At 34.8% G+C, this 12,354-nt stretch overlaps 2 protein-coding genes across 2 annotated transcripts; one reads left to right on the forward strand and one right to left on the reverse strand.

The window, feature by feature from the left end:
• The first annotated feature begins 2,700 nt into the window (after positions 1–2,700).
• Positions 2,701–5,874, forward strand: LOC143635054 (G-type lectin S-receptor-like serine/threonine-protein kinase At4g27290). The gene is made up of 7 exons (XM_077102959.1): positions 2,701–4,027; positions 4,126–4,278; positions 4,393–4,532; positions 4,649–4,859; positions 4,976–5,213; positions 5,297–5,444; positions 5,540–5,874. Exons 1-7 carry the CDS (start codon positions 2,743–2,745, stop codon positions 5,843–5,845), a joined length of 2,481 nt encoding a protein of 826 aa, XP_076959074.1. The 5' UTR covers positions 2,701–2,742; the 3' UTR covers positions 5,846–5,874.
• A 478-nt stretch (positions 5,875–6,352) lies between these two features.
• LOC143635040 (serine/threonine-protein phosphatase PP2A-4 catalytic subunit-like) lies at positions 6,353–12,110 on the reverse strand. Its single transcript, XM_077102950.1, has 10 exons — positions 11,967–12,110; positions 11,088–11,144; positions 10,908–10,991; positions 10,764–10,835; positions 9,709–9,821; positions 9,549–9,615; positions 8,687–8,878; positions 7,697–7,786; positions 7,509–7,616; positions 6,353–6,710 (listed from the first exon to the last, which is right to left on the reverse strand). The coding sequence occupies exons 1-10, from the start codon at positions 12,030–12,032 to the stop codon at positions 6,645–6,647; spliced, it is 915 nt and encodes a 304-aa protein (XP_076959065.1). The 5' UTR covers positions 12,033–12,110; the 3' UTR covers positions 6,353–6,644.
• Between the last annotated feature and the right edge of the window lie 244 nt (positions 12,111–12,354).

Here is a 12,354-nt window from a genome sequence, read left to right on the forward strand (position 1 = left end):
TACATTAAAACATATGGTCCAAGCTAACCTAATTGACCTCCACATTTTAGGTTCAACTTAAGCAATGTAGTTTTCAAACTGTTACGCCCAATCTTCATAGTTCTCGCATGGTGTAGAGCATTAATGGTAATTTCATCAAAATTCATCCAAATTTCCAAATACCGGCTTATGATTCCCCTTTTCCCTTCAGATGAATTATGCCTCATTTGTAAAAAAGCTTGTTTGGATAGATTCGGTGAGCATGCCCTCCACTGTAAGGAATTGCCGGGATTCAAGTATCGTCATGACTGGGTTAGAGATGTGTTACGGGATGTGCTTAGACGTGCCGGGATCTCAACCAAGAAAGAGGCACCTGTTAACTTTTTGACTGATCCGCGTGAGAGAAGATCTACCCTGCGTCCTGCGGATGTTCTTGTGTTTGGCTGGGCAGGGGGTAAGCATGCGTGTGTTGACCTCACTGGGGTGTCCCCGTTGGTGGGGCTGAGAGAGTGGCTTCGTACCGGGACAGGCGGTTTTGAGAGCGGAGTCTAGGAAGGTTGCTAAGCATGAGACATTGTGTTTGGAGAATCAGCACGTGTTCATTCCATTTGCCTTCGACACCTTTGGATCCGTAGCTCCCGAGGCGGTTCGCTTCTTGGAGCGGGTGCAGAAGGTGGTCCACAGAGACTCGCAGAGCCCGAGGAATCAAGGATTTATATTTAGTAGAATAGGCTTTGCGATTCAAAAGGGGATAGCGGCGCAGCTTGTTGCTCGCTTACCCATTATCCAGATGTAGTTCGGTTTGCATTATATATAAAAGTGTAACAACTAATGCCATTAAATATGTTTCACCGTAAGAAACATTGAAATGAATAGGATTTCTATTCCAATTCTTCCAACACGCTTTTAGTAACAAATGTAACGGTGACAATACTAAAGAATCACATGCACCAACCAGAACTGTAGAACTTCTAAATGTGAACTACAACTTTAGAAACTTGCACAAACTTCATTGTTGGATTGTCTGAAGATGTATAAACTTGTGATCCTGATTTATGGACAAGGTTTATTGGGCATTACTATATAGTTGTGGTCATTGGGCCTTGCCCACAACACCTTGCAATCATATCTATGGAATGTGTCATGTAATGAACAATGTGTGTACGAGTCAGTGTTTATTGGAAAAATATATATTTCAGGCGTTATTTTTAATATTATTACAGCTTTAATAATAGGGTTTGAGTTTGGGAATACCTAAACTCCTCCCAAACTCGACTCATTGTCATCTCTATAGACAAATGATCCACCTAACTCATTTATCAAATTGAAAGTATATACAAAATATAGCAAGCATCCACAAACTTAACCGATCTTCGTTTGTAAATAATATATTAATATCTGGTGTTGTCAAATAATATTTGAATTAAAGAGATAGTATCAAATAAGACGGGTAAGGTCAAAACCACTATAAAACTATAATTAGGTGATGTGTTTAAAAAATACATTTTTTTTATAAATCACTGTAAAAGATAAGCCGTTTTAGCCTAAACGCTTTAGTAGAGAATTATCTATACCGCTTAATATTTAACCGCTATAAATGAGGCTTATTTACACTAGTAAGTCAGATTGGCCTAACACACATACCCTCTCGTGTATTTTTTAGCAGTTTCATGTATAACCGCTTTAAAATTAAATTTAAACAACTTCTATGTAAGTTTTTTAAGTAGTGTTTCCGATTACACCAAGGACACACAGCAGAAAATTGATGTACTCTTCTTTCACTTTGATCTTAATTCTTCATCTATGTAATTGTCATAACCCTACATTCTTAAGATTAAGAACCATCTTCAACAGTACACTCGTCAAATTAGATAAATCTACTTTTAATGGAAAACCTACAATCATATATAACAATCTTCGGATCGTATATCTCAAACAAAATTAATCAAACCACTAAATCCAAGTGAAACCACAAAACAATCGAGTTAGAATGAAAACAATGGTGATTCGAAAGATGTCAGCTCAGTTATTATTAATCATAATATATGAAAAGTTGAAAACAATCATACCGGCAACTCTTTTGAATAGAGGTGTCAATGAATATTAACCATTTAAATAGTTGAAAGTTGAAACTGATTTTTATCAATTAAATATTTTCTATATATTTTGTGGAATTAGTGAATTACCAAAAAGATGTCATACCACCGTATTTTTCTCACATTAATGGTCAACCCATACGCACAAACAAAAATCTTTGGTCCTAACTGATTGACTCCGTGTACCAATAACATTCACACAAACAAAAATCTTTGGTCCCAAGTGATTGACTTTAGTTTAAACATGTTTGTATGACCGCCATCCAGAATTGAAAAACAAATTGGATTAAAAGCGAAAAATATTTTAGTTCTTAACTGAAAAGAAAGGAATATTTTGTTTGATTTAAATAATTTAATTTTTAAAAGAAGTATAAAAATAGGCTAGAACCCAAAATAGTTTGGAGTAATACCCTTTGGCCTTTGCCACTAGGCAAAGCTAGTTTTTATGTAATTTAGTTTAAATATTAAATATGCATTTCGTTTTTTATAAAAATACATATAACTTTTTAAAAAAATTAAAAATTCGGGCCTAGCGAATGTCAGGCCAGGGGCCGTCGAACACTCCCCCTAGGGCCGGCTCTATGACTTTAGTTTTATTCTCCATTTATTCACATATCATATAACTACGATAACACCCATTCCTGAAAATAAAGCTAGCTGCATCTCAATGGAGATTGCAGCCATATTTCTTCTTATTTTTCCTTTACTTTTCTTTCACAAAAGCCATGCTGCTGAACTCGCTGCCGTTTCCGCTTCTCGGTTCTTGACCGAACGAGACACTCTGGTCTCGGAGACTGGAATATTCGAGTTGGGATTTTTCCCGGAAGATGGCTCCAGGAACATATATCTTGGTATCAGGTACAAACAAATCACAGTTTCAACAATGGTTTGGGTTGCCAACCGATACCAGCCGCTTGTGAGCACTGCAGCACATGTGTTAAAGATCACTGATCATGGTACTCTAGTACTCTCCAACAATATCAGCATGAGCATGATATGGTCATCCAACACAACAACAGAATCAACGAATGCAACTGCAAAGCTTAGTGATGCAGGAAATCTGGTGTTGACGGACCGACATGCGAACGTTATCTGGCAGAGTTTTGATTATCCCACAGAACACTGGCTTCCGGGAATGAAGATAGGGTATGATTATGTGAGGGGCATCAATTGGCAGCTGTCGTCATGGAAGACTGGTCAACGTCCGGTTGTAGGTGAATTTACATGGGGTAATGAGATATACAGGTATCCTGATGACAAAATAAAACAAGGTTCTTTAGTCGTTTTCCGTGGTGGGCCGTGGCAGAATGAAAAGTTTAAAGGGTTTTCGCCTATGAGTAGGAACCTGACAATTACGTACAATGTAATTGTGAACAAATCGGAGGCGTCTTATGCTTATAGTTATGAAAACAGCTCTTTCCTTTTGAGGATCAGTTTGAGCTCTTCCGGGAAACTAGAAAGTTGGGGGTGGATAGAAGATGGTAATAAGTGGGAGGTTGGCATGTCATTCCCGAAAGATATATGTGATGCATACAACACTTGTCGTGCCTATGCAAGTTGTAACCTTAATATGAATGTACAGTCTTGTGTTTGCTTGGACGAGACGAGATTTGTGCCAAGAAGCAAAAGCGATTGGGAGATGTCTGATTGGTCGGGTGGGTGTGTTAGACGAACACCGTTAGAGTGTAGAAACGGCTCAGATGTGTTTATCAAATATGCTAATGTAAAACTACCTGACACGAGTAATTCTTGGTATAATATGAGTATGAATATGCAAGAATGTGAAGCGTGGTGTTTAAAGAATTGTACCTGCATGGCTTATGCAATTCCAGACTCTACTCTTGGAGGAAGGGGCTGCCTGCTTTGGTTTGATGACCTTTTAGATATCCGAGTTTATCCCCAAGGCAACGGCGGAACAGATATTTTTGTGAGAATGGATTCATCTGAATTAGGTAATATAATCTCCTGAAATAGACTTTATAATTATTATTATTCTACCTTTTGCTCCAACAAATTCATCTGACCATGTAAATTCATTTTCACAATATAGTTGATCAATCAAATTCCAGTCAGAAACGACGTGCAAAACTTAAAATCATCTTACCTATAATCTTCTCGGGAGTTGTGTTGGTATGCTTCGTCTCTTTATGGTTGTGGTATGCACGGAAAAAAAAGAAACATGCTGAACCAACAACAGAGGAAGGTAATAACATGCAGTGGATACTGATCAAAATAAGAAAACTGAAGTGATATGTAATTTAATGTGAACTGATATATGTTTGAACAGATCAATCAAGTGTGATTTTTTTTTTTGTAGGGCCGATCTTGAATGTCTCTAAAAGCTGGGACGAAACCATGGAGCTGCCACTATTTAGCTTTTCTGCAATTGCTTATGCCACTGCCAATTTTTCACCAGAAAATAAACTTGGAGAAGGTGGATTTGGAACGGTTTATAAGGTAACAACTACATTTGAACCTGCCACTTGATTACTTAAGCAAAATAAGAAACCAAATTCTGTTCGTTATAAACATTCACTCACACAGAAAAATGTAAGTATTTGGTAAATTTTCAGGGTGTGCTAGATGGAGGGAAACTGGTCGCAGTTAAGCGTCTCTCAATGAGGTCTAGTCAAGGGCCTGAAGAGTTCATGAATGAAGTCATTTGCATTTCAAAACTTCAACACCGAAATCTTGTGAAGCTTCTCGGATGTTGCATACAAGGAGATGAGAAGTTGCTGATCTATGAGTACATGCCAAATAAAAGCTCAGACTTATTTATTTTTGGTCAGAATCATATACATAATTTCCATTTTGCAAAATTTAGAGCCTGCCTTCCATAGAAAGAAACCATAACCATAAACTACTAACCAAAATTATTGCATGTTGATCTATGTTTGCAGATAAAACACAAAGCGGGTTTCTTGATTGGACGATGCGCTTTAAAATTATAAAAGGAATCGCCCGAGGACTTGTTTACCTGCACCAAGATTCACGATTAAGGATTATACATAGAGACCTTAAAGCTAGCAACATTTTACTTGATCACGATATGAACCCTAAGATATCTGACTTTGGCATAGCTAGAAGTTTTGGTGGAAACGAGAGCCAAGCAAATACTGAAAGAGTTGTTGGCACATAGTAATTAATACATTAACCTGAGTATCTGTTCTTATTCCTATTACTTGTTTAGTTTTCTCTTAAAATAATTCTTCTATATGCAGTGGTTACATGTCTCCTGAGTATGCGGTAGATGGCATTTTCTCCGTGAAGTCGGATGTATTCAGCTTCGGTGTCTTGGTATTGGAGATTGTTAGCGGGAAGAGAAATAGGGGGTTCACCGAACAAGAACACAATAATCTTATGGGACATGTAAGTTTACTTGCCAACCATCACTCCTTTGATTTTCAAACGGTCATCTCTTCGAGATACTGCCTACAAACTTTTAAATTCTACATTTGATTCAGGCATGGACTCGCTATAATGAAGGCAGGTCAATGGACTTAATTGATGCAACAATAGCCGAATCTTGCCATCCGCCAGAAGTTTTAAGATCGGTTGAAGTTGGGTTGTTATGCGTACAACAACGTGCAGAAGACAGGCCAAACATGTCAACTGTAATTATGATGCTAGGCGGCGAGGTTGAATTGTTGCAACCTAATCAGCCAGCATATTTCATGGAAAGGGAATTTCTTGTTTCTAAATTCTCAACAAATACAAATCCAACAACTTCAACGAACGAATTAACCATGACGGAGGTGGACGCCCATTAGAAGGATAAGGGTATGAACAATATATTCTGCACAAAATTGTGGAAAACCAACAACATTTTATTATACCGTATCTGTATTTACTCATGAACAAAAGTTTCTCTATTGGCTCCACTTACAAACTACTTTATACAGTATACAAAACTCACTCATAATTATAATGGACTTGTTGGGAATGCTCATAATTATTGAAACAGTATTAATTCTCTATTTGGTTTTATTAAGCTATTTTGAACACATATAACGAATCTTTGTGTACTAATAGGTTAGACTAGCCGTACTCTTATATTTAACATTAAACTTAAGAATAGAATTTCAAAGATGAAAAACTAAAAAGTAAGGAAAACAGTAATGGGATGTTTGGGTAAGCTTTTCAAACTTGCTTATTTAAAAATATATTATACGCGAACAAAAGCCAAGAGAACAGCGAATTCACATTCGACATAAAGAACGTAGAAGTTTTATACGCGAGTGACCGTCACGGATATAATCCTAATTTTTCTGAAACATACCACAAGTATATAACCAAAAGCAATAGTTCACTTTCATGATTTACTCTATATAAAGCATCAAGCACCAATTTAAGGAGTCATAACTTTAAAGTGTCTACATATCACCACCCCACAACCTCATATACTTGTTATACCAACATACAAAAAAACAGAACCCTAGATTATACAAATTAGTGTGCAACTATTGCTTCCTTTTAGCTAGTAAATACTAGGCTTATGTCACATACCCATTTAACTTTGTAATTATACGATGCACAAAAGCCGGTCCAAGAGAGACTGAACTTGCCACCTCACAGGAAGTAGTCGGGTGTCCTACGCGTCACGTCTGGCTCGCCTCTCCTAGGAGCTGGGTCAAACTGCAATTCAAGATTCTATTTAGTTCCACCGTGTGTGTGCTCTTAAATTGCGAGCTACTCGAGATTGGCTCGCTAAAAGCTCGAATCGAGCCCGAATTTAAACGAGCTTGAGTCTAAAAAAGCTTCTTTAGAAAACAAGCCCAGGCCTCACTTGTCCAGAGCTCAAGCCGGGCTTGAGCCCTGCCTATTATTTGTTATTTTAAATCTGAATTCATATTACATATAAAATTATGATAAAGCAAACTAAATAATGTATATGATGATACATATAAAAAATTATAATTATAAATATTTACAAAAACAATTATAAATGTAATAAATTTAATAAATAAATAAATAATAAACAAGTTTAACCTATTATTTATATAATAAAAATAACTAAATAACGCATAATAAATTTATAGCACATAAAAAAGTTATAACTAATAAACGAGTTGAGCCCAATACAAGCTCAAGCTTAAAACACTACTCATAAGCTCAAGCTCTAATTCTTATACCATTTAGACAAGTTTATACCTCTACAGCTATGACATATAAGTCTAGTCCATTTTTAAAAAAAATATATATATATATACATATGCACGAAAATAAATATATAAAAAGTGGGCGGATATTGTCCTTTTAAAAGTAATCTCTAATACACGAAAATAAAGTGGATACAAGAAATTTGTTCATAATTTCATGGCTACAAAAGTAAAACTAGTTTGGCAAGGCTATAGAGGTATAACAAAACTATAAAAAGGTTTTTATTTCGTAATTTTATCTTGGAATACGATTAGATTTAAGAGAGAGAGGAACCTGAATGAAGGTGTGACCTTTGCAATCATCTACTTCAAGAATAGAAGCCATATTCCCACAACGGAAACAATAATTAGGTGCACTAAATATTGTCACAACCTTTTGCTCCTGTTTAAACCCAATACAAACGCAATGAATAATAGATATTTTGCCAAACCAAAATGTAAAGGTTTTCAAGTTATTCTTACATGACCCCAGTTGAATCCCTCCATAACCAGCTGGTGCGCTCTCGCAATGAGCTTTAACCCATTCGCATGATTAAATTGTTCAGATATGTCCTGATAAATTACCAAATAAGATTCAATAATTATATAAATAATTAAATAAAGGGTTAATATAAAAACTTAAAAATACGTCTCCTTTTATATTTGACCAAAAAGTCCCTCAACTTGTAGAAAATACAAGAAAACTTAAAACTATTTTTTTTCCAAATTAAAGTCTGTATACTTTTTCATAATGCACATAATTTTGAAACTTTTTAAATTGCTCAAAAAAATATGATATTAATTTTCTTTTTGCAAAAACGTTGAATCGCGCTTTATCAAATTTTGACCAATGTAAAATTAATAAGTCATTATTTTAAAAGAAAATTCACAAGTATGTGTATGACAAATATTGTATTTAATTTACAAAAAATAATCCACGACTTTTTTGTATTTTCTACACACTCAGGGGCTTTAATATACCAAATTTTTGGGGTGTGCATGCGTTGGTGTTGAGATCAAACCAAACCACAAACCAAAATTCGGCTGTTGAGTATTTGAAAAGTTTCGGGTTTTTTTTATTTTACCATTGGGCTTGAAAACGTTGGGCCCAAATTTAAGAATTTGGGCATGAAACTTTTGGGATGCACCATTTATGAATTACATAAATCGGTTATTGTGGTTTGGTTTGGTTTGGTTTGGTTTGGTTTTTGATTGATAGAAAAACCAAAAGCATATCAAAAAATCGGTTTCTCAAAAAAAAAACATCAAACCAAACTGTCAGGTTCTTTTTTGGGCCCAGTTATTTCGGTTCTGTTACGTCCGTTTTTCCAGTTACAATTTGGTTATTTCGGTTTCGTGCACACCCCACCAAAAGTAGAACCAAAATTAGATTTGAGAGACTTTTTCGTGAAAAATAAGAAAGTATGGCAGTGTTTTCTGATATTAACCCATAAATAAATGAAATAAAGTTACTTGGCCAAAAGTGTATCCAGCACCGCGAGGTGAGATACCCCAACCGCACCGGTCATCTGGGTCCGACCAAAGAAGATCGCACATCGGACCCTCGTGTGGCACTTCTTGAACGCGGTCAAAATTTCTAATATTATCCAGAGTCTCGATTGAAGGAGATAATCCGCCATGTAGACAAAATATTTCAGACTCCACCTGTATATAAAATAATTAAAACAAAAAATTAATATTCTTAAATTAATTATTAAAGGGTAAGCTAAAATTACTTATTTACCCATCATTTTAATCTAGTTTGAACTTTTTTACAAACCTTGATATCTTAAACAATCAACATTTAGCATATGATTATTATAACTTTAAGCAACATAAAAGCTTCCAAATACCACCCATTTTATTACAGTTGTCACCTGATTTTTAACTATTTAGAATCGTATAGTAGCTTTCTAAATGCACATCCAAACCCCCTAAGGTGTACGGGTCAGTTTGGGTCAAACCGAACCAAAAACTGACATCGATCAAATTTTTTAGCATTAGGGCTTGAAATAGTTGGGACAAAAAAATATTGGCACAAAATAATGAATTTGGGACTAAAGTTTTGTTAACTAATAAGTAATTGATCGTTATACGTTCAAAATTAAAAATGAAAATCCATAAATTCGATTATGTTTGATTTTAATTACATGCAAAACTGAAACCGAACCGAAATTTACAAAAAGAAAATTGAAAAGCAATAACATGGAACACCAAAACATGAAAATTCATCAATTCGGTTAGGTTCAGTTTTAATGAAAATCCATGGGATTTACACCTCCAATAGCAAGTATTTTCAAAGAAAAATTAAAAACAGTAAGAGAAGGATACCAACCAATGCGGTAAGCGGAAAAAAGTCAAACAAATCCGTAAACATCTTCCACACACTGGCATTACCATATCTGCAAAAATTTCCTATAAGTATACAAAGTTTGTGACAATAAATAAAATGTAACCACCAATAACTAAAATGTAAAAATAACATAGGTACTCACTTTCGTAGGCATTCGTCATAAAATCCATAAACCTGAGTTATTTGACGACTCTCATGGTTTCCCCTTAATATTGTAATACGTTGTGGATACCGCACTTTGAGTGCCACCAATAACTGGATTATTAAAAATAACAATAACTACGTTACTCAGAAAATAAAAATAATCAAAACACTGAGCATGGCTCGCTTGATATCTGGCTCGTTGGCTCACGCATTTGGCTTCTTTAAATTAAACCCCCAATTTTACTATCTATCATAGTTGTCAATAGCGAATAGCGGTAAATAGCGACGGGTCACCTATATGCTACATAGCGAATAGCGGTAAATAGCGACCGCTATTTCATATTTAGCGATAAAGGAGTAGAAAATTTTTAAGCAAATAATTAGGCTTTATTTTCACAAAATAAGCTTTTACAGTGGAACTTGTGGAAGGTGCAGCTGTTTGGTTGATAAACAAGCCTTAAAAATAGGTTTCTACATTTTTTTATATTAAAAAATAAAATAAAAATAAAAAAAACCCTAAATACCGCTATAATCACGCTAAATGACCGATATTTTGTATATAGCGGCCTATAGCCGCATCGCTACATAGCGCGCTATAGCGCCTGCTATAACCGCTATTGACAACTATGCTATCTATAATAATAAGAGTAATAAGTAATAACATATAAAAATACTGAAACAAAAAAAAAGAACAAACTTATAGCTATAATATTTTGTATTTGCCTCTCGATCATTATAAAAGGTTAAAGGAAAAATAATAATACATATAATGCTAGAAATTCTCTAGTTTATAAACTTTGTATTATATATATGTTAAAATATATATATATCTTCTTTGCCTTATATATATCAAAATCTGTACCAAAAATAAATTATAAAACTTAACGGAATGGGTCAAGCTTTTTACGAGCCGGGCTCTAGCTAAACTTTTCTGCTTGTTAAAACAAACGAGGCGATCCGGCTGCTCAGCTAGTTAAACTTTGACCGGAATCGGCCCGCCTCGCTTAACTACCAACTGGTTCGTCTACAGCCCTAATTGTGGCAAACACTTACAGTAACAGTTTCAACCGAGTAATAACCGCGATCAACATAATCTCCCATAAACAAGTAATTTGTATCTGGGCACTACAAAAGGAAAATAATAATAACATTAAAAGAGTAATAAACAAAAAGTTGACAATAATAATGTAAATGCACCTTTCCTCCTATTCGAAATAGCTCTGCGAGATCATGGAATTGGCCATGAATATCACCACAAATTGTCACCGGGCTCTTAACAGGCTGGACATAAATGCAATAATGTTTTATGAGTTTATTGTGCAACACTGCAATTGTAACTTTAAAACTATAACTATAATTCAAGTGTGACATATATACCTGTACGTTGCTTTCCACCATCAAGGTCTCCTTGGCCTTCTCACATAACGCCCGAACCTATATGGTATCAAATCAGTACAAAAATAACGTGCGTGAATATCTAACATGATACAAACCGAACACGTTTAGCTATATGAGTCGGGTTCGGGTCAGCCTAATGGGTTTGTGGATTGACATGTTTATGTTTGTAATATTTTTAACGGATGTGCATTTTATGTTACTAGGCCTGTAAACCAACCGAACAAACATGAACGAAGCATGTTCGTTTATTCAACTTTAACAGGACAAGTGACGGAACATGAACAAATAAATAAACAAGGTTTCCTTGTTCGTATTCATTTGTTAAGAAAATGAACGTGTTAAATGAACGTAACGAGTGACAATAAACAAATTTAAATGAACGAACAAGACATGTGTTCATGTTCGTTTGTTTAACTAAATGAACAAAAGAAATGTTTTTTATTAAAAAAAAAACAAACTTCCCACCAAACGGTTCACTGAACATCTATCTGGTTCGTTTTATACTAAAATAAATTTAGAGAAACGCGCATCAAGTTGCATACTTTAAATGTAACCGTTGGATAAGCAATCATACATTTTCAGTAAAATTATAATCCAAAGCATTAATATGCAAAAACAGTTCGTGCTAAACCGGTTCGATATTCTTTCTTAGAATCTAAAACATTAACAAAATTCCCTTATTGTTGATGATTCATTTCAAAACCTGAAGGCATAAATTTCTAAAATCGAGCATATAATCAAGCTATCAAGTGTAAATAAATTTAAAAACCTATAAAAAAAATAAAACAGAAAATGAAAATACAGATCCGACCCATTACCAGATCTGGGTAATGGAAAACAAATAATAATAATAATAACCTGTTGTTCTGATAAGGGTTTGCATTGCATGAGCTGGGAGATATAATCATCGATGTTGCTCATCATTTTGTTGGTATTAATAATTTGAAGGAATTGGTGTGGGTTGGGCGTCAGTGAAGAAGAAGAAGAAGAAACAGTAGGCGGTGGTGGTGAAACCGATATGATATTATGCAAAAACCAAAATGTTATTGCATTATTGACATCATATTTGTATATTTTTTTATTTTTTTTCATAACATGAACATTGCGGAGACAATTTTTTATACGATCCTGTAACATCCTCGTTTTTCGGGTTTCGGTTAATAAATGAAAGTATGAGTTATTAGGAGTCGGGCTGGTGTTGGGCTAAATGGAATTGAGTTATGGACTTGGGTTATGAAGGAAAGAG

Source organism: Bidens hawaiensis, unplaced genomic scaffold, assembly GCF_021521415.1.
Source record: "Bidens hawaiensis isolate Kalapana, Puna unplaced genomic scaffold, B.hawaiensis_p1.1 tig00007389_1, whole genome shotgun sequence".
In the NCBI taxonomy this organism is placed as follows: Eukaryota; Viridiplantae; Streptophyta; class Magnoliopsida; order Asterales; family Asteraceae; genus Bidens; species Bidens hawaiensis.

Coding starts and splice junctions, on each gene's coding strand:
- LOC143635054 (XM_077102959.1), top strand. CDS start 2,743: ATGGAGATTGCAGCCATATTTCTTCTTATTTTTCCTTTACTTTTCTTT. Junction 4,028..4,125: donor AATGGATTCATCTGAATTAG/GTAATATAATCT, acceptor TTCACAATATAG/TTGATCAATCAAATTCCAGT. Junction 4,279..4,392: donor TGAACCAACAACAGAGGAAG/GTAATAACATGC, acceptor TTTTTTTTGTAG/GGCCGATCTTGAATGTCTCT.
- LOC143635040 (XM_077102950.1), bottom strand. CDS start 12,032: ATGATGAGCAACATCGATGATTATATCTCCCAGCTCATGCAATGCAAA. Junction 11,145..11,966: donor AACCCTTATCAGAACAACAG/GTTATTATTATT, acceptor GATACCATATAG/GTTCGGGCGTTATGTGAGAA. Junction 7,787..8,686: donor CTGGATACACTTTTGGCCAA/GTAACTTTATTT, acceptor GTAATTTATCAG/GACATATCTGAACAATTTAA.